We start from the raw sequence: 25,236 nt of genomic DNA on the forward strand, positions 1-25,236 counted from the left end.
GTCATCATCATCATCATCATTATCAACACCATTATTATCATCATCGTCATTATCATTATCATAATCGTCATTATCATCACCGTCGTTATTATCATTGTCATTATAATCGTCATTATCATCACTGTCATTATTATCATTGTCACTATTATCATTGTCATTATCATCACCGTCGTTATTATCATCGTCATTATCATCATGGTCATTATCATCATCATCATCATCATTACTATCATCATCACCATCATCATCATCATCATCACAGTCATTATCACCACTGTCATTATTATCATTATCATCACCATCATTATCATCATCATCACCATCACTATTATCATCATGGTCACTATCATCGCTACGATCATGTACCAACTGGTCTCCTTCACTGCGGAGAGGCAGCAACGGATGTCGGAGACCGCGACGGATGTAGGTGGTGGAGGCATTGTGCTGGAAGTACATGGCAGCGAACTTGGAGAACTTAAACTCGGAGATGTCCACACGTTCTCTCTCCACCACCGGCACGGCATCCACGACGTCTTCGTCTGTGGGCGGGGCATCCTGCATCTGTGGACCACATGGCATCGTCAGTGTCAAGGTTACAGCAGACACAAGTGACTGGCAGCGTCAGTGTCAGAGTTACAGCAGACACAAGTGGAAGGCATCGTCAGTGTCAAGGTTACAGCAGACACAAGTGGAAGGCATCGTCAGTGTCAAGGTTATAGCAGACACAAGTGGAAGGCATCGTCAGTGTCAGAGTTATAGCAGACACAAGTGGAAGGCATCGTCAGTGTCAGAGTTATAGCAGACACAAGTGGAAGGCATCGTCAGTGTCAAAGTTATAGCAGACACAAGTGGATCAATTATACCACATGGCATCGTCAGTGTCAAAGTTATAGCAGACACAAGTGGATCAATTATACCACATGGCATCATCAGTGTCAAAGTTATAGCAGACACAAGTGGATCAATTATACCACATGGCATCTTCAGTGTCAAAGTTATAGCAGACACAAGTGGATCAATTATACCACATGGCATCGTCAGTGTCAAAGTTATAGCAGACACAAGTGGATCAATTATACCACATGGCATCATCAGTGTCAAAGTTATAGCAGACACAAGTGGATCAATTATACCACATGGCATCATCAGTGTCAAAGTTTATACCACATGGCATCATCAGTGTCAAAGTTATAGCAGACACAAGTGGATCAATTATACCACATGGCATCTTCAGTGTCAGAGTTATAGCAGACACAAGTGAGATATGTTTCTGACATCGTCATAAGTCGCTTCACCCTCCCCATTCCTCTTTTTGACGGGTACAACAGCCAAGTGGTTAAAGCGTTGGACTTTCAATCTGAGGGTCGCGGGTTTGAATCTCAGTAACAGCACCTGGTGGGTAAAGGGTGGACATTTTTCTGACCTCCCAGGTCAACATATGTGCAGACTTGCCAGTGCCTGAACCCCATTCCCTCTGTGCGTATACGCACGCAGAAATTCAAATATGCATGTCAAAGATCCCGTAATCCATCTCAGTGTTCCGTGGGTTATGGAAAGAAATACCCAGCGTGCACACCCTCAAAAATGAAGTATGGTTGCCGACATGGCAGGGTAAATAAACAAAACGGTCATACACATAAAAAGTCACATGTCTGAGTGTGTATGTGAGCATACATAAAATCTGATTAAATCACACAGGAAACGAATGATCAGCATCCAATGGCAGCCGTCAGTTGGCTCTACCCAGGTAGGCAGCTTGTTGTGCAAATGACCCCATGTTTGTAAAGCGCTTAGAGCTTGGTCTCTGACCAAGGATATGTGCTATGTAAGTATCTTTATCATCATTATCATCATCATCATCTTACCCCAAAGGCGCGGGTCTTTTTCACCTGCACCTCTCCGTTCTCGGCGCCAATGTTGAACATGTCGTCCAGCTGAAAATATACACAGCTGCCATGAGGAAGACTGATGATGCTGAGTATAACACTCTTCTTTTCCCTCTGTGTGTGTGTGGGTGTGTGGGTGTGCGGGTATGTGTGCGGGTGTGTGTGGAGGTGTGTGTGGTGGGGTGTGTGGGTGTGTGTGTGGTGGGGTGTGTGGGTGTGTGTGTGGGTGGGGGTGGGTGGGGGTGGGGGTGGGTGTGGGGGTGTGGGGGTGTGGGTGGGTGGGTGGGTGTGTGTGTGTGTGTGTGTGTGTGTGGATGTGGGTGTGTGGGCGTGTGGGCGCGCGCGCGCACGCTCATTGCGATGATGTTTCTCTCAACATCACAATAAGATTCTGATTGTAACATTCATATACAATTGACATATCAAGCTGAACAGCTCCCACTGAGCCACAGAGAATTGGAAAGAAATATCAAAAGATAAGAGACTGAAATATCAAATGATTAAATTCTGCTGCTGACATTAATAAATTTGAAGCAAAAAGAAAGGCACATTAAAAACAATAATTAAAGTTACATTGCCAACACTGAGAAATTTAAAGCAGAAAAAAATAATTTTAAAGTATTCATAAAATCACACTGTTGGTATTGACAAATCATCTCCATACAGGTGGACCATAATCGTATTAACATGTCATCAGCTGCTTGACAGACTATATTATGTAGATGGGTGACCAGTTCCAAATTTTGCAATACTTAACCAGCTATTTTATCTATATTTTAACTGCATTGGAAATTCACACATTTCCTTTTCCAGTCATAAACGGAAAAGCCACCAGTATGCACAAATGTGCACAATCACGTACATACCCCCAACCATTCCTTCACATACAAACACACAAAACAACTGCACAGATGAATGCACTCACCCACAAACTATATTACACTCTCTCTCTCTCTCTCTCTCTCTCTCTCTCTCTCTTTCACTCATACATACAACACACACAAACACACTTCTATATGCAAGCACACATCAAAACATGCTCTCTCTCTCACTTTAGTTTTTCTCCACAATAAAGTGGAAGAGTAAATGATAATTCTAATAATCATATCAATACACAATGTTGTATATCATGCAAACTGGAAACCAGGGGGAAAATATAAATAAACAAAGAATTAATGATAGTACTGATAATCAATACACCCAATTTCAGCGCTAAAAATAATACAGATCTAACTCAACGATGAGCAGAAGTTGCCTCAAGCACACATGCTACAGTGTTGCACACACACACACAAAATGAATAAATAAAAGGACAATGTTTTCATGTGCACTCAATGCGGCCACAATCTTAAGATTCAAAATGTTGCTATATATTACTAGTGACGTTATTGGAGGGTGCACATACATTATTCCACATCTTTCTTTTATTGGATTTAATTTTGTTGTTGTTATTGTTGTTATTGACTTCTTTTTTTTTAATCATCACACAATTGCCATTACCTCTTGCCATTGAGTTGATGGGCTACATTCAAAACTAATGGCTGGGGTTATGTAATCTTGTCTGGTTTTAGACCAGATTTATCCCCCCCCCCCCCCCCCCCCTTTTTTTTTCTTCTTCTTTAACGCTGTAATGAGGTGGGAGGCGACGGGCGCAATAGCCGAGTGGTTAAAGCGTTGGACTGTCAATCTGAGGGTCCCGGGTTCGAATCACGGTGACGGCGCCTGGTGGGTGAAGGGTGGAGATTTTTACGATCTCCCAGGTCAACATATGTGCAGACCTGCTAGTGCCTGAACCCCCTTCGTGTGTATATGCAAGCAGAAGATCAAATACGCACGTTAAAGATCCTGTAATCCATGTCAGCGTTCGGTGGGTTATGGAAACAAGAACATACCCAACATGCACACCCCCGAAAACGGAGTATGGCTGCCTACATGGCAGGGTAAAAACGGTCATACACGTAAAAGCCCACTCGTGTGCATACGAGTGAACGTGGGAGTTGCAGCCCACGAACGCAGAAGAAGAAGAAGAAGAAGAGGTGGGAGGGGGGGCCTCTGTGCTGAATACAGCTATTTAAAATGAAGTTATGGTTGACACAGTCCTAACACATTGACAGACCGTGTGTTACGGAACATGGAAACATAAGTTTTAACATCTTGAGATATATGCAGTGCGGCTTCAGGGTGAGTTGTACACAGCAGATTAAAATGTAAATTCATGCAATTAGATATATATTAGCTGACTTTTGCACGTGACAAATTACATTTCAGTTAAAACAAGTGAGCAATAATAGCTACTTCGTAAATCAGAACCTTTTTTTTTTTTTTTTTTTGTGCTGAGGGTGATAAAAAATATAATTCATGCTAACTGGCACACAGATTTTCATGTCAAGAATAAACCCAACCAAATCTGATGACAAAAAGCCTTTTCTTTTCATATCTTGAATTTCCCCTTGCAATGTTTGTTGCAACAGTACAATTAACTGCATCCACTCAATACTCCTCTTTCTCTAACTCAATCAACCAAGAATGTCTAGCAGTCTTTCAAAGTTCTGCTCAGGCTGCACAGTAGTTTGGAACATGTAAACTCAAGCAAGAGGATGAAGATTTTTTTGTTGGGAATCATTTTGGATAAACGTCCATTCTTCCCAAGCACTACCCTCCAAAAATAAAAGGCAACTCAACTGAGATACCTGAAAATTATAGAAAATTCCCCAACAACAAAAGCATTTTTAGGTGCGTTTTATTTTTTCCTTTATTTTTCTTGTTTGTTTGTTGTTGCTGTTGTTGTTTTGTTTTGTTTTTGTTTGCTGCCTTCATCTGATTTAAAGAATCATGTTACCTTCCTGAAATTTTTTTTTTTTTTTTTTTTTTCAAATTGCAAACAATCTGTATGTGTGACAACTATTTTTCATGTACTTCTACATGTCTGACAACTTTTTTTTTCCACACACTTCCGTATCTTAGATAACTATTTTTCATACACTTCTGCATGTCTAACAACTATATGACAATTATTTTCATACACTTCTGCATGTCTAACAACTATATCATATGACAACTATTTTCATACACTTCTGTATGTCTGACAACTATTTTTCATACACTTCTGTATGTCTGACAACTATTTTTCATACACTTCTGCGTGTCTGACAACTATTTTTATATACTTCTGTAAGTCTGACAGCTACTTTTATACACTTCTGCATGTCTGACAACTATTTTTCATACACTTCTGTATGACTGACAATTATTTTTCATACACATCTGTATGTCTGACAAATATTTTTCATATACTTTTGAATGATGGTGATAATAATAGCTATTAACATGATCATCATTGTGACCATCTGTACTATTAAAAATATTCTTTTTATAACTGATAAGGCTGCTTGAATAAGCTTATCTTCATAATAATCTGAACTTACCTCCTACATTCAAACTCTGCTTGAGCGCAGACTTAACAAAAGGCAACAGAATGAAACTTAACCAACAGCTATGGTGACGTATTAACCACCACTGTCACACACCTCAATTAAAACTATCAACTTTTTTATATAACTTCCTCACAAAACCAAATGCAAATCTGTTACCCAAACTCTGCACATTGCAGAAATTTCAACTTAACATCTAAAAAACTGTCTTAGATACAAACAGCCTCAGTTAACAATTAACACTTTTCAAGAGCTCCAACATACTTTATCACTGACTGTGTAAGTGGTGTACAAGTGAAGACTGCACATACGTGATTAATTTCAAACATAAACCAAGCATGAAAAGGCAACAGGAAGAAGGAAAAGAAAGAAGAAGAAGAAAAGAAAAATACACAGTGATGTACACAGGGTTTGGGTAGTTTGCCAGCAACAAGACATTTCAAGCAGCTTACCATTCTGGACATATCCTGGATCAGAAGAAACAGAAATAACACTCCTTCCAGCCCAAGATTTGTTACAATTAACATCATTAAAAAAAAAACCCACACAAACACAAAAAAACCCAGTGAAATTAAATCAGATATCCTATCCACCATTAGTCAGTGTTAAAATAAAGATGACAACCAGAACCTTTCAATATCTAATGATTTTGGATTGCTTGGTTATATAGACAAGAGCCAAAATCATGATAGAAATATCACTAACACACTTGCATTCACGCTTCGATATGCCAGTGTACAAGTATATGCATGCATGCATGCATGCACATGCACACACACACACACACACACACACATGCCAGTGCACACATACACACACACACACACACATACACACACACACACACACACACACACCAACACAGCACGCTCATACACAGAGGTAACACTGGGAAGAGGAAAAAAAAGATGAAAGGAAAAGCAGGAATAAAACCCCAAACGCAAGGCTATATGATTTATCTACATGATTCAAAAAGCCAATGAACTGAAATTCCCTTATTTTTGCATGCGCTCTCTCTCTCCCCCCCACCCCCTTCCTTCTTTCGCTCAAATCTTCCCCCCACCCTCCCATTTCATTTGAATTCAATTCCACAATCTTTGTAACTTTCCTCATTTGAAATACTTTGCTAGACCAGACACATTTTGATAAATACATGTTGGGTAATCCTTGTAAATGAAAACACATCTGGGTTTTTTTTTTTAATTCTTGGAATTTTCTAAAAGCTAATCCTCAAAAGCATGAATCAAGCATTGGCTGAATAAGCAAATACTATTGTAAAACTGCCACTAACAAAAACTATAACCACGCAAAGCACTGATACAGTAATAATAATAGTAACAAAAACAGAATAATGATAATAATAACGATAAATAACAGAAACAGTAACAAAAATAAAACAACAACAATAATAATAATAATAATAATAGTAATAATGAGAATTACCAAAAAAAATAACGAAAAAATAGAAGCAACAGCAAAATCTCATCCCCCCCACAGAAAAAAAAGGATCAATCTCCATTCCTTGTTGTTAGAAAACCACTTACTAGTACTTCACCAGATAGGTTTTCGATACCAATCCATCCCTTAGCGGAACAAGTTCACTCACCAGCGTGGCATCGTTGATCTGCGAGTCCGTCGACTTTTCCGCATTCTCGATCTCCATCATCTTGGCCTTCACCTTCTGTCGATCCTCCTCGTCCAGCTTCTCCACGTCACGCTCCAGCGCTAACAGACGTGCCTGAGGAATACAGGTGGTCGTCAGGTGATATCTGTCTGATGAGTTCATGTCCTTTCCTTCTTTCAGTCTTCTCCTAACTCACTTAGTACTGCCAGTTCGCTTCCCTGAATTTCACCCATTTGTTTCGGTAGTTAGAAATGATAAACTGAAATTTTCCAAACTGATCAGCAACACAATGTGTTAGCTGGGGACAAAATTTAAAAAAACAAGAGAGGCAAGGCCTTCAAGACTCACTTGTGATAAATTAAGTCCCCTAGCATTAATTACAGAGTAATTTCCCTTTTTTACTATCTGCACCAAAACGTTTGCAAAATAAATAAAAATTCCATGCTTAGCAAAAGAAGTTCCTGTTTGAACAAAAAATGATAATAATGACTCCTCTTGTTGTTGTGTCAGAATAAGAGGTCAAAGTGCCAAGTTTAGAGAATACAAAATTATAAATATGACAGTAAATGCAGTTTGCATATAATTAGGCTTCTTTTTTTAATTTTTTTGTGCCCATCCCAGAGGTGCAATATTGTTTTAAACAAGATGACTGGAAAGAACTGAATTTTTCCTATTTTTATGCCAAATTTGGTGTCAACTGACAAAGTATTTGCAGAGAAAATGTCAATGTTAAAGTTTACCACGGACACACAGACACACGGACACACACACACACACACACACACACACACACAGACAACCGAACACCGGGTTAAAACATAGACTCACTTTGTTTACACAAGTGAGTCAAAAAAAACCTCCCTCCCTTCTTATGCTACATTCCTGTGAGATAATGAAAGTATCTATAATTTTTGTTCGAAATTTGCACACACTGATGATTTGTGTATGAATCCAGGAAGGCACAATGAGTTTGGACCCAGCTTGAATTTAGAATGTTACACAGCCCCCATCAGGATCCTTCATCTAAAACACTTATTTGCCTTGTGACTGGGAAGAAACTGGCTCACACACTCTTCACATGAATTAGTCACCTCCAAAATTACTCTCTAGTCTGGGAACCATCAGTGTTCAGTCGTCAGCAGGCCACACCCCAGAGGAGACCCTGCACTGCTGCTGAGTCACTTCGGCGGTGCTCAGTAATGCCTGTTCTGACTTAACATACTTAGGACACCAACTTATATGCCCACTACTGACCACAACAGCTGTTTAGTCATGGAGACAGACTGAGTGAGCATCTCCTCCAAAGTGGAAACTGCCAACACATCCTTTCAGCAACAGTCTCCCATGAATCCACCGATACACTAAAGACCTTTACAGGACACACCCAAAGCATGAAAGAGGAGGGGGGTTGAAACTGAGGTCACAGTAAGAGCAGGGCATGAAAAGCCACAGAAAATGGGACAATTTTTGTTTTCATATAGAAGATGGAGGAGTATGACGATGCTGCTATGGAGGTTCATGATAGGTGCAGGACTACATGACAAGTCTGTACTTTACGCTTCCTCTCATAATGATATCCTGACAATAATCAGGCCCAAGAGATGCAGACACTTGCAGTGCTGGTCAGGAAATTTAAGCAAAACACCCAAAGGCACATCCATGAAGTGGATGATACTCAACTGTGTGGTCCAAGTCTTACCATTTCAGCACACTCAACTCTGGGCAGGAGCCAGCCATAGGCCAAGAAAACCCATCTCCGCTGGGAATTGAACCTGTATCCTCACAGTAGTCAGTTGGTGATGCTACGAAGTGAACAAGTTACCTGGTACTGTCTCTCAGCCTCCTCCTTGGCTCTCTTGGTGTTCATCTTCTTCTTCAGCTCTGCCTCCTCCTGCAGTCGTAGCTTCTCTGCCTCCATGCGCTTCTGGTACTGTACACACACACACACACACACACACACACACACACATTCACACACACACACACACACACACACACACATTCACACACACACACACACATTCACACACACACAAACACACACACACACACACATTCACACACACACAAACACACACACACACAAGCACACACACATTCACACACACACACAAACACACACACACACACACACACACACACACACGAACACAAACACACACACACACACACACACACACACACACACACACACACACACACAAACACACACAAACACACACACACACACACACACACACACACACACACACACACACACACACACACACACACACACACACACACACACACACACACATTCCTTACTGAACACACACCCAAAAGTACATTCCTCTATGAGCAACTGTCGTAATCATTCCCACACCCTCAAAATTACAATCCTCTATGTGCAATGCTGCAATCAATTCTGAACATCGCAAGCGCATTCCGCAATGAGCAACTTCTGTAATCATTTCTATGCCTCAAAAGTACATTCCTCAATGAACAACTGTTGTAATGATTTCAACAGCCCAAAAGTACATTCATCTGTGAGCAACTATTGTAATGATTACAGTTTCCAAAAGTGCCAACCTCAGTGTAACTGTAATCATTTCCAGGCCCAAAAAGTACATTCCTCAATGAGTAAATGTTGCAATGATTTCCATGCCGCCATACTTACATTCCTCAATGACTAACTATCATACCCAATTCCACGACCCCCACCCCCAAAACTACACTCCTCAACATACAACCATCATAATCATTTCCACACCCTCAAAAGTACCGACCTCGATGCGCAAGCGGCGCAGTCGTTTCTGGGCCCCGATGGTGCGCACCGCAGCCTGCATCTGAACAATGGCCAGCATTCGTTTCTTCACCCACTGCCGCACCAGGTAACCCCGACAGTGCCTCTGTGTCACAGCAACAAGGGAAACATTGTCATCATCATCTGAACAACACCAGGTAACCCTGACAGTGCCTCTGTGTCACAGCAACATGGGAAACATTGTCATCATCATCTGAACAACACCAGGTAACCCCGACAGTGCCTCTGTGTCACAACAACAAGGGAAATGTTGTCATCATCATCTGAACAACACCAGGTAACCCTGACAGTGCCTCTGTGTCACAGCAATATGGGAAACATTGTCATCATCATCTGAACACCAGGTAACCCCGACAGTGCCTCTGTGTCACAGCAACAAAGGAAACATTGTCATCATCATCAGAACAACACCAGGTAACCCTGACAGTGCCTCTGTGTCACAGCAACATGGGAAACATTATCATCATCATCAACACCAGGTAACCCCGACAGTGCCTCTGTGTCACAGCAACATGGGAAACATTGTCATCATCATCAACACCAGGTAACCCTGACCTTGCCTCTGTGTCACAGCAACATGGGAAACATTGTCATCATCATCTGAACAACACCAGGTAACCCTGACCTTGCCTCTGTGTCACAGCAACAAGGGAAACATTGTCATCATCATCATCAACACCAGGTAACCCTGACAGTGCCTCTGTGTCACAGCAACATGGGAAACATTGTCATCATCATCTGAACAACACCAGGTAACCCTGACAGTGCCTCTATGTCACAGCAACATGGGAAACATTGTCATCATCATCTAAACAACACCAGGTAACCCTGACAGTGCCTCTGTGTCACAGCAACATGGGAAACATTGTCATCATCATCATCTGAACAACACGAGGTGCCTCAACAAACCATTCCGACACTAACATCTCAAAAATACCAACATCAAATGGGAGAGCTGAAAATGAATAAACAATCTGGACACTCTGAATCCTTAAAACATTAACATCACATTGTTATCAGCACTGTTTAGACACCTAGGCCTTGAAACATCAAAACAGGAACATCATAAGGGGGAAATTATCAAAGCTATTTAATAAACACCAAACTGTTAAAATATCAACATCACAAAGAAAAAAAATGTCATTATAATTTTGAAATATTATTCAATTTTGAACATCCCAAAACATCAGCATGCTAACAACAAAAGGAGAAAATAATAAACACAATTTTGATACAAAAACATCAAACACTAATATTGAGGAAAACATTATTAACACCATCAGGACCCCAAAAGCATAAATTACAACACTGTAAGGGTAAAAAAAAAATCATCATCAAAATACTGTCTTCACAGCAGTGATACCACAAGCTGCTAACTCTTTCTATACTAAAGTACGCTATAGCGTACCTCATGCGCAGAACACTTTGTTACTGTGGTACACTATAGCGTACCGCGAGTTTAAAAATTCGTAGTTAACAGTTTTGTGCAAAACTAAATGGCACAGCTCTGTTCTACAGTTGCCCAAAAGTGCACCTGTACTTTTATTGTGACTGAAAATGCCTTTGTTTGAGTACAACATATGCAAGCGTACAGTCACCCTTCATGCTCGCTCGCTCAACAAGATGGCGTCTCTGTCAACTTCGGCAAGTACTGTGGCTCAAAGTCGAATGCAAACTGATTCTTTGGTGGATATCCACTGAGCATACACATTTGCCCATTCAACTGCTACAAACAGGAAGTGTCTATGGTTACAAAAGACCACATTTGTAAAATTTCTGTTATATGAGAAAAACTCGCTCTCTTTATTTCAGTTGTGAAAAACACAAATTTTTTTTCAATTTATGATAAATCAGTCAATAAGCGAGTGCTTTGAAACTTTGCCAAATGTTAGTCCATTCTATTCTTTATATCATCACAAAATTTCACAACTGTACGTAACTGCATTCTTTTTGAGATATTTTTTCTTGTAACATAAACAAACAGCCTGTACGGAGAGTACAATGAAGGAAGCCACAGAGCAGTATAGAATGAGTTAAACTGGACCACACTGGAAAGAATTTCAGCAACACAACAATATGTGGTGTGGAAAACAAACAGATGTGGATCTTTAAGAAAAAAAAAAATGCATCATTTTATGAACATACATTAATAATTTTGTTGACTAAATTAAGAAAAAACAAAGAGCCAACACTACAGACATAAACTGAACAGAAACAATGTGCAGCAACACATCCAGAAGAGAAGAGAAACTGAGACACAGGAACAGATCTTCAGTAGTTGGTTGTTGTTGTTTTTTCCTCTACCTGCTTATTTCATAGTTTAACAAGAGAGGCAAGGCCTTCAAGACTCACTTGTGATACACTTTAATAAAAAAAAAATCCAAGCTTTTTATGTATTGAGTATAATTTCAAAATGTAATGTTTAAGATGAGAAAGATCAGTTTAAAGCAAATTAAGTCCCCTAGCACTAATTACAGAGTAATTTCCCTTTTTTACTATCTGCACCAAAACGTTTGCAAAATAAATAAAACTTCCATGCTTAGCAAAAGAAGTTCCTGTTTGAACAAAAAATGATAATAATGACTGCTCTTGTTGTTGGGTCAGAATATCAGATCAAAGTGCCAAGTTTAGAGAATACAAAATATATAAATATAACAGTAAATGCAGTTTGCATATAATTAGGCTTCATTTTTTTTTTTTTGTGCCCATCCCAGAGGTGCAATATTGTTTTAAACAAGATGACTGGAAAGAAGTGAATTTTTCTTATTTTTATGCCTAATTTGGTGTCAACTGACAAAGTATCTGCAGAGAAAATGTCAATTTAAAGTTTACCACGGACACACACACACACACACACACACACACACACACACAGACAACTGAACACCAGGTTAAAAAATAGACTCACTTTGTTTACACAAGTGAGTCAAAAAGGGATAAAGGTCCTATACCCTTTTACAGCCCAGGGAGCAATGAAATCATAATCACTGTGTCTAAGGCTCGGCATAGTAAGGCTGGGCCCAATCCTCTCCTTCCGCCGTTTTAACCTTCCCCAACCGAAGTCAGGTGCCCATTCACACCTGGGTGGAGTGAGGGAGACTGGAGTAGTGTCTTTCACCAGGACACAACACAATGCCGAAACAGGGCCTCGAACCCTGATCCCTGGTGAACACTGGATCAGAAGTCCAATGCCCACACCGATTCTAGCTACAGCGTCACCATTTACTGTTTTCAACATCAGCTCACCCAACAAAGGCCTGAGACAGAATCAAAACACCCTCCCCGTTCCTCTCTTTGACAGGTGCAATAGCCAAGTGGTTAAAGTGTTGGACTTTCAATCTAAGAGTCCAAGGTTCGAATCTCGGTAACGGTGCCTGGTGGGTAAAGGGTTGAGATTTTTCCGATCTCCCAGGTCAACATGTGTGCAGACCTGCTTGTGTCTGAACACCCTTCGTGTGTATACGCATGCAGAAGATCAAATACGCACGTTAAAGATCCTGTAATCCATGTCAGTGTTCGGTGGGTTATGGAAACAAGAACATACCCAACACGCACCCCCTCGAAAATGGAGTATGACTGCCTACATGGCGGGGTAAAAACTGTCATACACATGAAAGTCCACTCATGTACATACAAGTGAGCGTGGGAGTTGCAGCCAACGAATGCAGAAGAAGAAGAAGAATCAAAACAGAAAGCTAATACCAACCTGCACATCCACAGCCCAACCACGCAGAACACTGAAGCGGGCAGTCAGAAGACGGGAACGGATGACAGCTTGCAAGCGCCTGTACCCTTGACGTATCTGTGACACACAACACAACAACAGTGTCATGTGGCTGCTGATGAATAAACAACAACACATTATTTTCAGACTGATGTGCACTTTGTGGCAGTACAGGAACCCACTGTAGCACCTGAACAACTGCAAAAACAAAACAAAAAAAACCCTTTATATTCAACACTCTGGACAATGAATAAGATGATACAAAGTATGAAAAGATACTGAAAATTTTACCAGCAACCCAGACTGACAACTGGGTGGGCACGGGTTTGATCTCCACCTGAGAGGGGGTTTTCTCAGCCTGTGCTCACTCCTACCCAGATCTACCTGTGCCACAGGCTCAAATGAAAAGACTGGGACCACACAATAGAGGGTCATCCATTTCAGTGATGCGTCTTTGGGTGTGTAGCTCAAATTTCCTGACCCCAACACTGTAGGTATCTCTATCTCTCAGCCTGCTTGAGGCCTGGATATATTACGAGAGTGCAGTCTTGTCAGACAGTCCAAAACCTACAAACATCCCCATAGTAGCACCTTCATCATCACCATCATCATTTGTTCAATATAGAAAACTAAATGTCTCAAACTGTGGGATGCAAAAAATACAACAACAAAAAAACTGATACTAAATTCCTAACACAGCTTTTAACCCTTTCGCTGCCAGGAAAATAAGATTTAAGTGAAATCTATTTGCCAGGGTTTTTTCACAAAAAACGGGTATAAATTTTCAAAAAATTCTGTGCTCTTGGTTATTGGAGAAAGACCCATAAAAGTATATATTTTCTGAAAGGTAAATGAATAAAGAATACAAAACACATGCTGTTTTCCCATTTTATATATTTTTAGTGACATGCTGTTGTTTTGAAATCAGTGTTTTGTTTTTTGTCACATTTTCAACTTGTTCATTACAAACATTAGTCAGGTAATTTGCACAAAAACATCATATTTTCTAGACAAATGGATATCTGCAAACACAAAATCATACTAGAACAACCACAATATATATATATATTTAAGAGATAGATACACAATACATTGTGACTTCTCCAAGTGATAAGATGGATGTGAGGCCACACCCCCTCAGTCTCCACCCCCCTCCTCCTCACCCCTCTCACACGGTCACTTGATTCAGTTCTCATCAGACCGCGTTGGCTGCGTGCCAAGAATATCGCTCTGCTGCTAATTCGGTCATCTGTCGTCTGCTAACATCTGTACAGCCGGCATCACTCACTGACAGTCGCATCGTGGCCACTCTCTTCATTATTCATTTATTTTCTATCAGATCGTCCTATAAATGTTCATCTCTATCTTCTCCTTCGAATTTACGCTTCAATTCTTTCTGAGCATCAGCTAAAGAAAGAAATCATGGTTGATTTAGTTCGTCACGATCGCATGTCTTGAGCACGGCGTCAGTCCAACATTTTGTTGAGCGAGCGAGGAGAGAAGTCAGGCAAACACTTGGACAGTGACCCAACCAAAACGTTCAAATAAAGGACTGCTTCATGACGTAGATGGGGTTTCTAGCTATGAATAGAATCTAGAGAGATTCCCCAGGCTAAAGCTACCACTATTTTTGCCAAGGAAGTGAATGCAAACCAGGGAAACGTCAGAATATTTCGATGACGAGTTATCTCGTCATGCAGGCAGCGAAGCATACATGCTTGCCATGACGAGTTATCTCGTCATGCAGGCAGCCTAGGGGTTAAAACAACAGAAAAGAAGTTAAAGCAGCCATGTTTCTACCACTATTACAACCTCCTCCTCCTTCTGCGTCTGTCAGCTGCAACTTCACATTTAATCATTTCCACAACTGGGCTTTTACACAGGAATGTGTCTGTGTAAGTTCTGTACGAATGTCTGCACGAAAACATGACAGGCTCCACTGTACCTTGAAGAATGTGTCCGTTATGTTTTGTAAGAATGTCAGCACAAAAACATGACAAACTCGTACCCGGGGAATGTGTCTGTGGAAGTTTTGTGTGAACATCAACACGAAAACATGACAGGCTCCACTGCACCTTGAATCTGTCCATGTACGTTTTGTATGAATGTCAGCATGAAAACATAGACAGGCTCCACTGTACCTTGAAGAATGTGTGCATGTACATTCTGTGTGAATGTCAGCATGAAAACATAGACAGGCTCCACTGTACCTTGAGGAATGTGTGCATGTACATTCTGTGTGAATGTCAGCACGAAAACAGGACAGGCTCCACTGTACACTGAAGAATGTGTTTGTGTACATTTTGTAAGAATGTCCACATCAAAAACATAGACAGGCTCCACTGTACACTGAAGAATGTGTCTGTGTATATTTTGTAAGAACGTCAGCATAAAAACATGACAGACTTGTACCTGGGGAATGTGTTTGTGTACTTTTTGTGTGAACATCAACACGAAAACATAGACAGGCTCCACTGTACCTTAAAGAATCTGTCCATGTACGTTTTGTATGAATGTCAGCATGAAAACATCGACAGGCTCCACTGTACCTTGAGGAATGTGCATGTACATTCTGTGTGAATGTCACATGAAAACATAGACAGGCTCCACTGTACCTTGAAGAATGTGTCTGCGATATGTTTTGTGCAAATCTCAGCATGAAATTTAACAGGCTCAACTGAACCTTGAAGAATGTGTCTGTGTATGTTTTGTAAGAATGTCAGCACAAAAGCATGACTTGGGGAATGTGTTTGTGTACTTTTTGTATGAATTTCAGCACAAAAACATAGACAGGCTCCACTGTACCTTGAGAATTGTGTCTGTGTATACTTTGTGTGAATGTCAGCACAAAAACGTGACACACTTGTACCTTGAGGAATGTGTCCATGTACGTTCTGTGTGAACGTCAACACGAAAACAAAGACAGGCTCCACTGTACCTTGAGGAAGCGCTGTCTCTCGGCGAAGGCTCTGTACACAGTCTGCATGGTGACGATGTGCTGACGCATGCGCAGGAAACGACGGCGGTGGTGCCATGATCGAACCATCGTCTGGATCACCAGGATCTTCCGCGTCAGGGTCAGCTCCCTTTGCTGCTCCAGGTACATGTCTTGTGCATCCTGCACAGCAACAACAACCATCGTTTTCTTCTTCTTCTTCTTCTGCGTTCGTGGGCTGCAACTCCCACGTTTACCCGTATGTAGGTAGCCATACTCCGCTTTTGGGGATGTGCATGCTGGGTATGTTCTTGTTTCAATAACCCACCGAATGCTGACATGGATTACTGGATCTTTTACGTGTGTATTTTTATCTTCTGCTTGCATATACACACAAAGGGGGTTCAGGGACTAGCAGGTCTGAACATATTTTGACCTGGGAGATCGGAAAAATCTCCACCCTTTACCCACCAGGTGTTGTCGCCAAGTTTCGAACCTGGGACCCTCTGACTGAAAGTCCAAGCTTTAACCAATCGGCTATTGCGCCCGTCAACCATTGTTTTAGAATTGTGGAATTTTTTTACAGCGTGTAATGACTGAGCACAATGCGTAAATAATCACTGCTGTTCCAGGTACGTGTGCATGCTGCACAACAATTATCATTAGTATTATCATTATTACTTTTATTTATCATTACTATTTCAATTATTATTTTCATTGTTAATATCATCATTATCAGTTGTAGTAGTAATGCAACAATCATTATCAATATCTTCTTAGTATTATCATCATCAGTATTATCGATAACATTATTATTAGTGTAAATATTGGGATGATTACTAGTACTAGCATTTTCAGTCTGATGTTATTACTGTTATTGTTATTATTATTAGGATTATCATTATCACTGTTATAATTATTATCATTATTATTACTACCTTCATCTTCATCATCATTATTATTATTATTACAAAATATTTTCATAGCGTGTAAGTACTGAGCGCTATATGCAAACAACAAGGACTGCACCACGTATGTGTGTTTTGTATTTGTCTTCTACGTTATTCTTATTCTTATTCTTGTTGCTTATAGTCCAGCCGACCGCAAAGGCCATATCAGGACTGTCAAACCATACAAATGCTCAACCTCGTCAACATAAAACTGTCACATCTACAAAAAAACAGTAAGACAAAACCAAAAAACACACTTCATGACAGAGTATCCCAACCATTTAGCTCTTTATGGCAAATAAGACTAGGCCATGTTGAGGACGCCAGCCATTCTGCTTAATTTATCATCCCCAGATTAGAAAAAAATCATAAAAAAGGAAAAAAAAAAACAACAATACTTCAAAGCCAAACAAAAAATACATAAAAAAGGCCATATAGGCAGAACAGGCAGCTAGTGCCTATTCCAGTGTTTGCATCTCACTACCTAATCGCCAGAGCAAAACAGCACAGATAGTACATCGCAGACTGCGAAAAAGATTAAAAAAAAAGTGTCAAGGCCTGCTTGAAAAAAAAAGAAAGGGGAATGGACTGGGAAGGCAGAAAAAGGAGACAGACAGTGAAGAAAGAAAAATGGCAGAAACAAAGTGAGTGACAGAAAAGAGGAAATTTCTAGCACAGAATTTCCAGAAGGTAGGGATGCTATTTATACTGAAAGACCCCTGGGGCATCCCCATGATGGGGGGCGGGGGGGGTGTCTTCTACGTATCTTTCACTGTATCAGATTCTTACATACTTTACATATTTGTTTCATTCGACGGGCGCCATAGCCGAATGGTTAAAGTGTTGGACTTTCGATCTGAGGGTCCTGGGTTCGAATCACGGTGACGGCGCCTGGTGGGTAAAGGGTGGAGATTTTTACGATCTCCCAGGTCAACATATGTGCAGACCTGCCAGTGCCTGAACCCCCTTCGTGTGTATACACAAGCATAAGATTAAATACGCACATTAAAGATCCTGTAATCCATATCAGCGTTCGGTGGGTTATGGAAACAAGAACATACCCAGCATGCACACCCCCGAAAGCGGAGTATGGCTGCCTACATGGCGGGGTAAAAACGGTCATACACGTAAAAAGCCCACTTGCGTATATACGAGTGAATGTGGGAGTTGAAGCCCACGAACGCAGAAGAAGAAGAAGTTTCATTCGTTTTATTATTGTATTTCATTTCATGTTATCCATCACCATATTTCAATTTACTGTATTTCATTTTATATTAGTTGTTACTGTCCTTCATTTTATATTAACATTTTCTCAAGGCCTGACCAGCACGTTAAGTTTACGGCAAGGTTAGGCATCTGCTCTTTCTTTTTTTTTTTCTTTTTTTTTTTCCAAAAGATATTGTGTAGTATATATGGGTCAGTCTGCACACTTTGGCACCTCAATGAAACAATTAAAAAAAAGAAAAAAAAAAAAGAATACCGTCAAAATTTAACAGCCATTCCAAGTTAGCATCACCATCCTCATCCTCATCCTCATCCTTCGTTCATGGGCTGTGACTTACGTTCACTCGTATAAATGTACGAGTGTGCTTTCATGCGCAGGACCGTTTTTTAACCTCACCATATACGCAGCCATACTCTTGTTCTGGGTGTCCACCAACCTCTAATCCAACAAAACCACCATCACCACCTCACCTTGAGGAACACCTTGGTTCTCCCCAGCTGGAAGTCCGCGCCTTTCAGGACAGCCTGACAGATGCGACTGGACGCTGCACGGCAGTCCTCAGTGTGGGCGGGGCCAATGCCGTTGACCAGGATGCGGTAGCGGTCGACGAATCTGTCGAAGTGGTGGCGGATGGGGTAGCCAGCACGGCGGATTCTAATCGTCTCCATCATCCCCGAGTACCTCAGCTGCCTGCAGCAAAGCTCTCGGTCGAACATCTGCACAACAGCGGTGAAGCAGTGTACATGTTTTGTTCTGCTGTTTTTACTCCGAGTGTTGAGCATCCAGAGGATAATAATCAAAAAAGAAATTATAGTATGCAAGTTACTAAAAGAAAGTATATATAACCTATACTTTTCTAAAAGGAAAATGAACACACGATCCATTTATGACAATTTTATATAAATTTTAACTCATTTTGTGATAGGAAAATTCCTACAATGACTTGGACAGAAATTTCCATTCTGGGGCACTTTTTGTTCTGGTTTTTTGGGGGGTTTTTTTGTTTTGTTTTTTTGCACACCAGAAGGGGACAGAAATTTCCGTCCAAGAGCACTCAAGAAGTGAAATCAAATTCACAACCTTCAGTGTCAAACACCAATTACGCACCAACAAACCGAAAGCAACAGCCTCCTCACGACACGTCCACTCACCAAGGGTTTCTTGAACTCGTTGGGTTTGATACAGCGCACAAAGAAGGGCTGACAGAGACTCAGAGTTTTCATCAACATGTCCAGAGACGTTTTGAACTGGGCCGACAACGTGGGTGCTCTCTTCCTCGTGTCCTTTCCCTGTCAACCAACACAGTTCAAACAGTAATAATATTAATAATAATAATATTGATTAACCTTTCCCTGTAAACCCAACACAGTTCAAACAGTAATAATCATAATAACAATCAACCTATTCCTCTCAACCCAACACAGCTCAAACAGTAATGATTGTAACAATCAACCTATTCCTCTCAACCCAACACAGCTCAAACAGTAATGATTGTAACGATCAAACTTTCCCTGTCAACCCAACACAGTTCAAACAGTAATAATCATAATAACAATTAACCTATTCCTGTCAACCAACACAGTTCAAACAGTAATAATAATAACAATAATATTGATTAACCTTTCCCTGTCAACCCAACACAGTTCAAACAGTAATAATCATAATAACAATCAACCTATTCCTCTCAACCCAACACAGCTCAAACAGTAATGATTGTAACGATCAAACTTTCCCTGTCAACCCAACACAGTTCAAACTGAAATAATAATTTTGATTAACCTTTTCCTACCAACCCAACACAGTTCAAACAGTAATAATAATCATGATCAACCTTTTCCTATCAACCCAACACAGTTCAAACAGTAATAATAATCATGATCAACCTTTTCCTATCAACCCAACACAGTTCAAACAGTAATAATAATAATGATCAACCTTTCCCTGTCAACCCAACACAGTTCAAACTGAAATAATAATAACGATTAACCTTTTTCTGCCAGCCCAAGACAGTTCAAACTGAAAATAATGGTATGTGATTTAACTTTTTTCCTGTCACACCAACACAGTTCAAACGGTAATAATACTAACGATCAACTTTTTCCTGTCGATCAACCTTTCCCTGTCAACCCAACACAGTTCAAACTGAAATAATAATAATGATCAACCTTTCCCTGTCAACCCAACACAGTTCAAACAGTAATAATAATAATGATCAACTTTTTCCTGTCAATCAACCTTTCCCTGTCAACCCTGCAAACAGTTCAAACAGTAATAATAATAATGATCAACTTTCTTCTGTCAACCCAACACAGTTCAAACTGAAATAATAATAATGATCAACCTTTCCCTGTCAACCCAACACAGTTCAAACAGTAATAATAATAATGATCAACCTTTCCCTGTCAACCCAACACAGTTCAAACAGTAATAATCATAATAACAATCAACCTATTCCTCTCAACCCAACACAGCTCAAACAGTAATGATTGTAACGATCAAACTTTCCCTGTCAACCCAACACAGTTCAAACTGAAATAATAATTTTGATTAACCTTTTTCTACCAACCCAACACAGTTCAAACAGTAATAATAATAATGATCAACTTTCTCCTGTCAACCCAACACAGTTCAAACTGAAATAATAATTTTGATTAACCTTTTCCTACCAACCCAACACAGTTGAAACAGTAATAATAATCATGATCAACCTTTTTCTATCAACCCAACACAGTTCAAACAGTAATAATAATAATGATCAACCTTTCCCTGTCAACCCAACACAGTTCAAACTGAAATAATAATAACGATTAACCTTTTTCTGCCAGCCCAAGACAGTTCAAACTGAAAATAATGGTAATGATTAAACTTTTTTCCTGTCACACCAACACAGTTCAAACGGTAATAATACTAACGATCAACTTTTTCCTGTCGATCAACCTTTCCCTGTCAACCCAACACAGTTCAAACAGTAATAATAATAATGATCAACTTTCTTCTGTCAACCCAACACAGTTCAAACTGAAATAATAATAATGATCAACCTTTCCCTGTCAACCCAACACAGTTCAAACAGTAATAATAATAATGATCAACTTTTTCCTGTCGATCAACCTTTCCCTGTCAACCCAACACAGTTCAAACTAATTCTTTTCTTGTCAACCCAGCAAACAGTTCAAACAGTACAAATAATAATCAATAAATGATAAATAAATTCATTTAGTAATAATCTATTTCATACAGTAATGATTTTAATTCATACTGCGCCTTTCCATGTAAAACATGCTCAATTGCGCTATACAATGTAAAAAAAATATATTTAAAAAATAAAAAAACCTAACATGCAAAACATGCATTTATATACACTAAAATTACTATTTATTTGCATGACCCTGTTCAGGCATCCAACCCCTCTTCCAGTAATTTGCACAAATACAGACACACACACAACACACACAAAATAACACTCAACACACAGACACATACATCACTAAACCTAAACAATCCACACCTCACAATCTCCTCGCAATCTTTCGGTGTAAATGTGACACCTGCAACCCCCCATCCTCCTTGCAACTCCCAATCGTGTGTGCGCGTGTGCATGCATGTGTGTGTATGTGTGTGTGTGTGTGTGAGGATGGGTATAATAAGAGAGAGAGAGAGAGTGTGTAGAATAGAATAGAATAGAATACTTTTTATTGTCATAAAACCTTAAAGTTTATAAGACACAATTAAACATAAACATGAGCATATTAAGAAGAGAAACATTCATGAACAAATTTCGCCAGCCTTGGCTGTATTTCTGTTAGAAGGATCAATTCACTAGGCTTTGCATTTGGACGACATATATCGATTAGGAATCTGTGTCTGTAAGTATTGTACTTTACACAATTGTCTAAAAGGTGTGTGTGTGTGTGTGAAAGAGAGAGAGAGAGAGTGAACAGAATGGAACAGAACAGAATAAATTTTAATGTCATGAAACAGTAAGGTTTATAAGATAAAAGAAAACACATCAATAAATAAATGAATAATTATCAATTAACATCATACTGGAACAGCATTCATATACAAATTTTTCAAATCTTGTGTGTGCATGTGCGCGTGTGAGCGCGCGCGCGTGTGTGTGTGTGTGCGTGCATGTGCGTGTACGTTTGTCTATATGTGTGCGTTTGCATGTGTGCGTGTGTGAGTGAGAGTGAGTGTGTGTGCGTAAAACCCACGGATTAGTCTGTTTGCTAAAATGAAACCTCCGTGAATGCAAAACCACCACCACCAGAAAGCACAGTCCACATTTTACCATGGTCAGGTCGGCAGTGAACAGCATCTTGAGGAACTTGTTTCCAGAAGCCTGTACCAGGTGGATCAGGTCTGTGCTGAACGTGTCTCGGTTCTTCTCCAGGAAACCTGGCACACACAGATAGAGACAGTGTGATACACACACACACACACACACACACACACACACACACCCCGGACACACACACGCCTGACACACACACCAACCTCACACACTCAAGCAAACAAACCCAGAAAACACCACACGTATGCACATGCTACCCACCCACACACCCAGAAAACATCACATACACATAAACACACACGCGCGCGCGCACGCACGCACGCACGCACACACACACATACACACACAGTCACACACACACAAAAAATCATGACTGCATCTGGTTGTTAAGGGTGGTGATTTTTCCAATCTCCCAGGTAAACAGAATTGTAAACTGTAGCATCATATTTGACGGAAAGACAAAATGACGTAAGCTTAGCATCAGTTGAATTCTTTACACTGACAAATGATTACACACAAAAAATCATGACTGCATCTGGTTGTTAAGGGTGGTGATTTTTCCAATCTCCCAGGTAAACAGAATTGTAAACTGTAGCATCATATTTGACGGAAAGACAAAATGACGTAAGCTTAGCATCAGTTGAATTCTTTACACTGACAAATGATTAAACTAAAATCAAATATGCTTCTCACTGTTGAAAGTGTGTGAGTGTGTGTGTGTGTGTGTGTGTGTAAGCAAAACAAATATAATATTGCAGTGAATGATACAGAGACTTGATTTAACAGATGTTTAGGACTTGTTTAAAAGGGGCTTTGCATTTACAATTTGAATGGCGTCATGCATCCTGCACAAGCTGTTGAAGACCAACAGGTTAGTTATGGAAAAGGTGTCTGCTATTCAGCTCGTGCGTGAAGCAGTATTTGGAGCCAGCGGAGCGCTTGGCTACATAAAGATCCCATGATCAATAACAGTGATCAGGAGGTTACCAAAACACAAACATATCAAGCATACACACACTAAAAACACAGTATAGCTGACCAATATGGTGGGGGTGAATGCCTACTTGTACTTATGAGTAAACATGGAAGTTGCAGCCCATCAACTTGAAAAAAAATCTAAAAACCCAATGCAGGACTGGTACGCACCTACACTGTCGTAGAAAACGACGCCAGCAAAATGGTTCAAACCGAACGTAGTGTTGACTGCTGACTTGGCTTTGAGGTAGTTCTTGTTCCTGCCGTGATGTTGATGCAGTTTGTTCAACAGAGTCTCGTCTGTACCCTGAAACGCACACCACCCGTAATGAGGTCAGTTTCGCCATACCCTGAAAGATGCATCATCCATATACTGATATAGAGGTCAGTTTCACTGTACCCTGATTCGAACATCATCCATACTGAAGTCAGTTTAAATGTACCCTGAAATGTACATCATACATGCTGAAGTCAGTTTCAGTATGGCTGGAAATGCATGGTCATCCACACTGAGGTCAGTTTCACTGTACCCCGATTCGAACATCATCCATACTGAAGTCAGTTTAAATGTACCCTGAAATGTACATCATACATGCTGAAGTCAGTTTCAGTATGGCTGGAAATGCATGGTCATCCACACTGAGGTCAGTTTCAACGAAACGTACATCATCCATATTGAGGTCAGTTTTGACAAGTCTTCCTCATCACCACCGCTTCAAGAATTTCAGAAAAGGGAACCTGACAACTCCTTTAACTCTTTCACTGTCAGGTGGGCATGCATATGTGTGGTATTTCCCAGCACCTGGTTGTTGTTGCTGTTTTTCTTAGGGGGGACAGGGGGGTGGAGTGGGGGGGGACGGGAAGGAGGGGGGGTTGATGCTTTTTTTTCCAAAACAGAATTTTACACATACTCTTTCCTAAAGCTTGTATCTTCACAACTACTTATTTGATTTCCTTGCCATTTTTTTTTGTTTCTGTTCACGGTTGATTGGTTGTTGTTGTTTTTTTTTGTTGTTGTTTTTGGGTTTTTTTGTTCTTTGTTTTTATTTTTTGTGTATGTGTGTGTGCGTGTGTGTGTGTGTGTGTGTGTATGCCTGTGGGTGTGCGTGTGTGTGTGTTTGTGTGTGCGCGCATGTGAGTGAGTGAAATAAAAAGAATAAACTGAACCTTGTTACATTTCCTAGATTGATTTTTTTTTTCAAAATTAAGAATATTTTTGTTAAAACATTTCAATTGTAATGGGATTTTTTTTTTTTTTCCTTCCTCAACACAAACACAACATAAAATAAGCCCGAGCACACTCTGACATCCTGAAAAAAAAATAATAAAAAAATAAATAAATAAATAAAACCCCAGCAAATAACAACTGACAACAGCATGAAG

The 25,236-nt window shown here is 40.1% G+C and overlaps 1 protein-coding gene across 7 annotated transcripts in view; it reads right to left on the bottom strand.

The window, feature by feature from the left end:
- The window catches only part of LOC143289152 (myosin-VIIa-like), a 125,389-nt gene that overhangs the window by 57,508 nt on the left and 42,645 nt on the right, over positions 1-25,236 (bottom strand). For 6 of the 7 annotated variants that reach the window (XM_076598053.1, XM_076598049.1, XM_076598051.1 and 3 more), the window contains 12 exons: positions 24,025-24,160; positions 22,876-22,982; positions 19,733-19,870; positions 19,052-19,297; positions 16,410-16,589; positions 13,454-13,549; positions 9,710-9,832; positions 8,764-8,871; positions 6,924-7,055; positions 5,770-5,784; positions 1,866-1,934; positions 367-561 (listed from right to left, as the gene is read on the bottom strand). In XM_076598053.1, coding sequence (XP_076454168.1) covers positions 367-561; positions 1,866-1,934; positions 5,770-5,784; positions 6,924-7,055; positions 8,764-8,871; positions 9,710-9,832; positions 13,454-13,549; positions 16,410-16,589; positions 19,052-19,297; positions 19,733-19,870; positions 22,876-22,982; positions 24,025-24,160 — 1,545 coding nt within the window. The remainder of the gene's footprint in view (positions 1-366; positions 562-1,865; positions 1,935-5,769; positions 5,785-6,923; positions 7,056-8,763; positions 8,872-9,709; positions 9,833-13,453; positions 13,550-16,409; positions 16,590-19,051; positions 19,298-19,732; positions 19,871-22,875; positions 22,983-24,024; positions 24,161-25,236) is intronic. The other variant, XM_076598052.1, reaches the window with a different exon arrangement.

The sequence above is a fragment of the Babylonia areolata genome, chromosome 13, assembly GCF_041734735.1.
Source record: "Babylonia areolata isolate BAREFJ2019XMU chromosome 13, ASM4173473v1, whole genome shotgun sequence".
Lineage (NCBI taxonomy): Eukaryota > Metazoa > Mollusca > Gastropoda > Neogastropoda > Buccinidae > Babylonia > Babylonia areolata.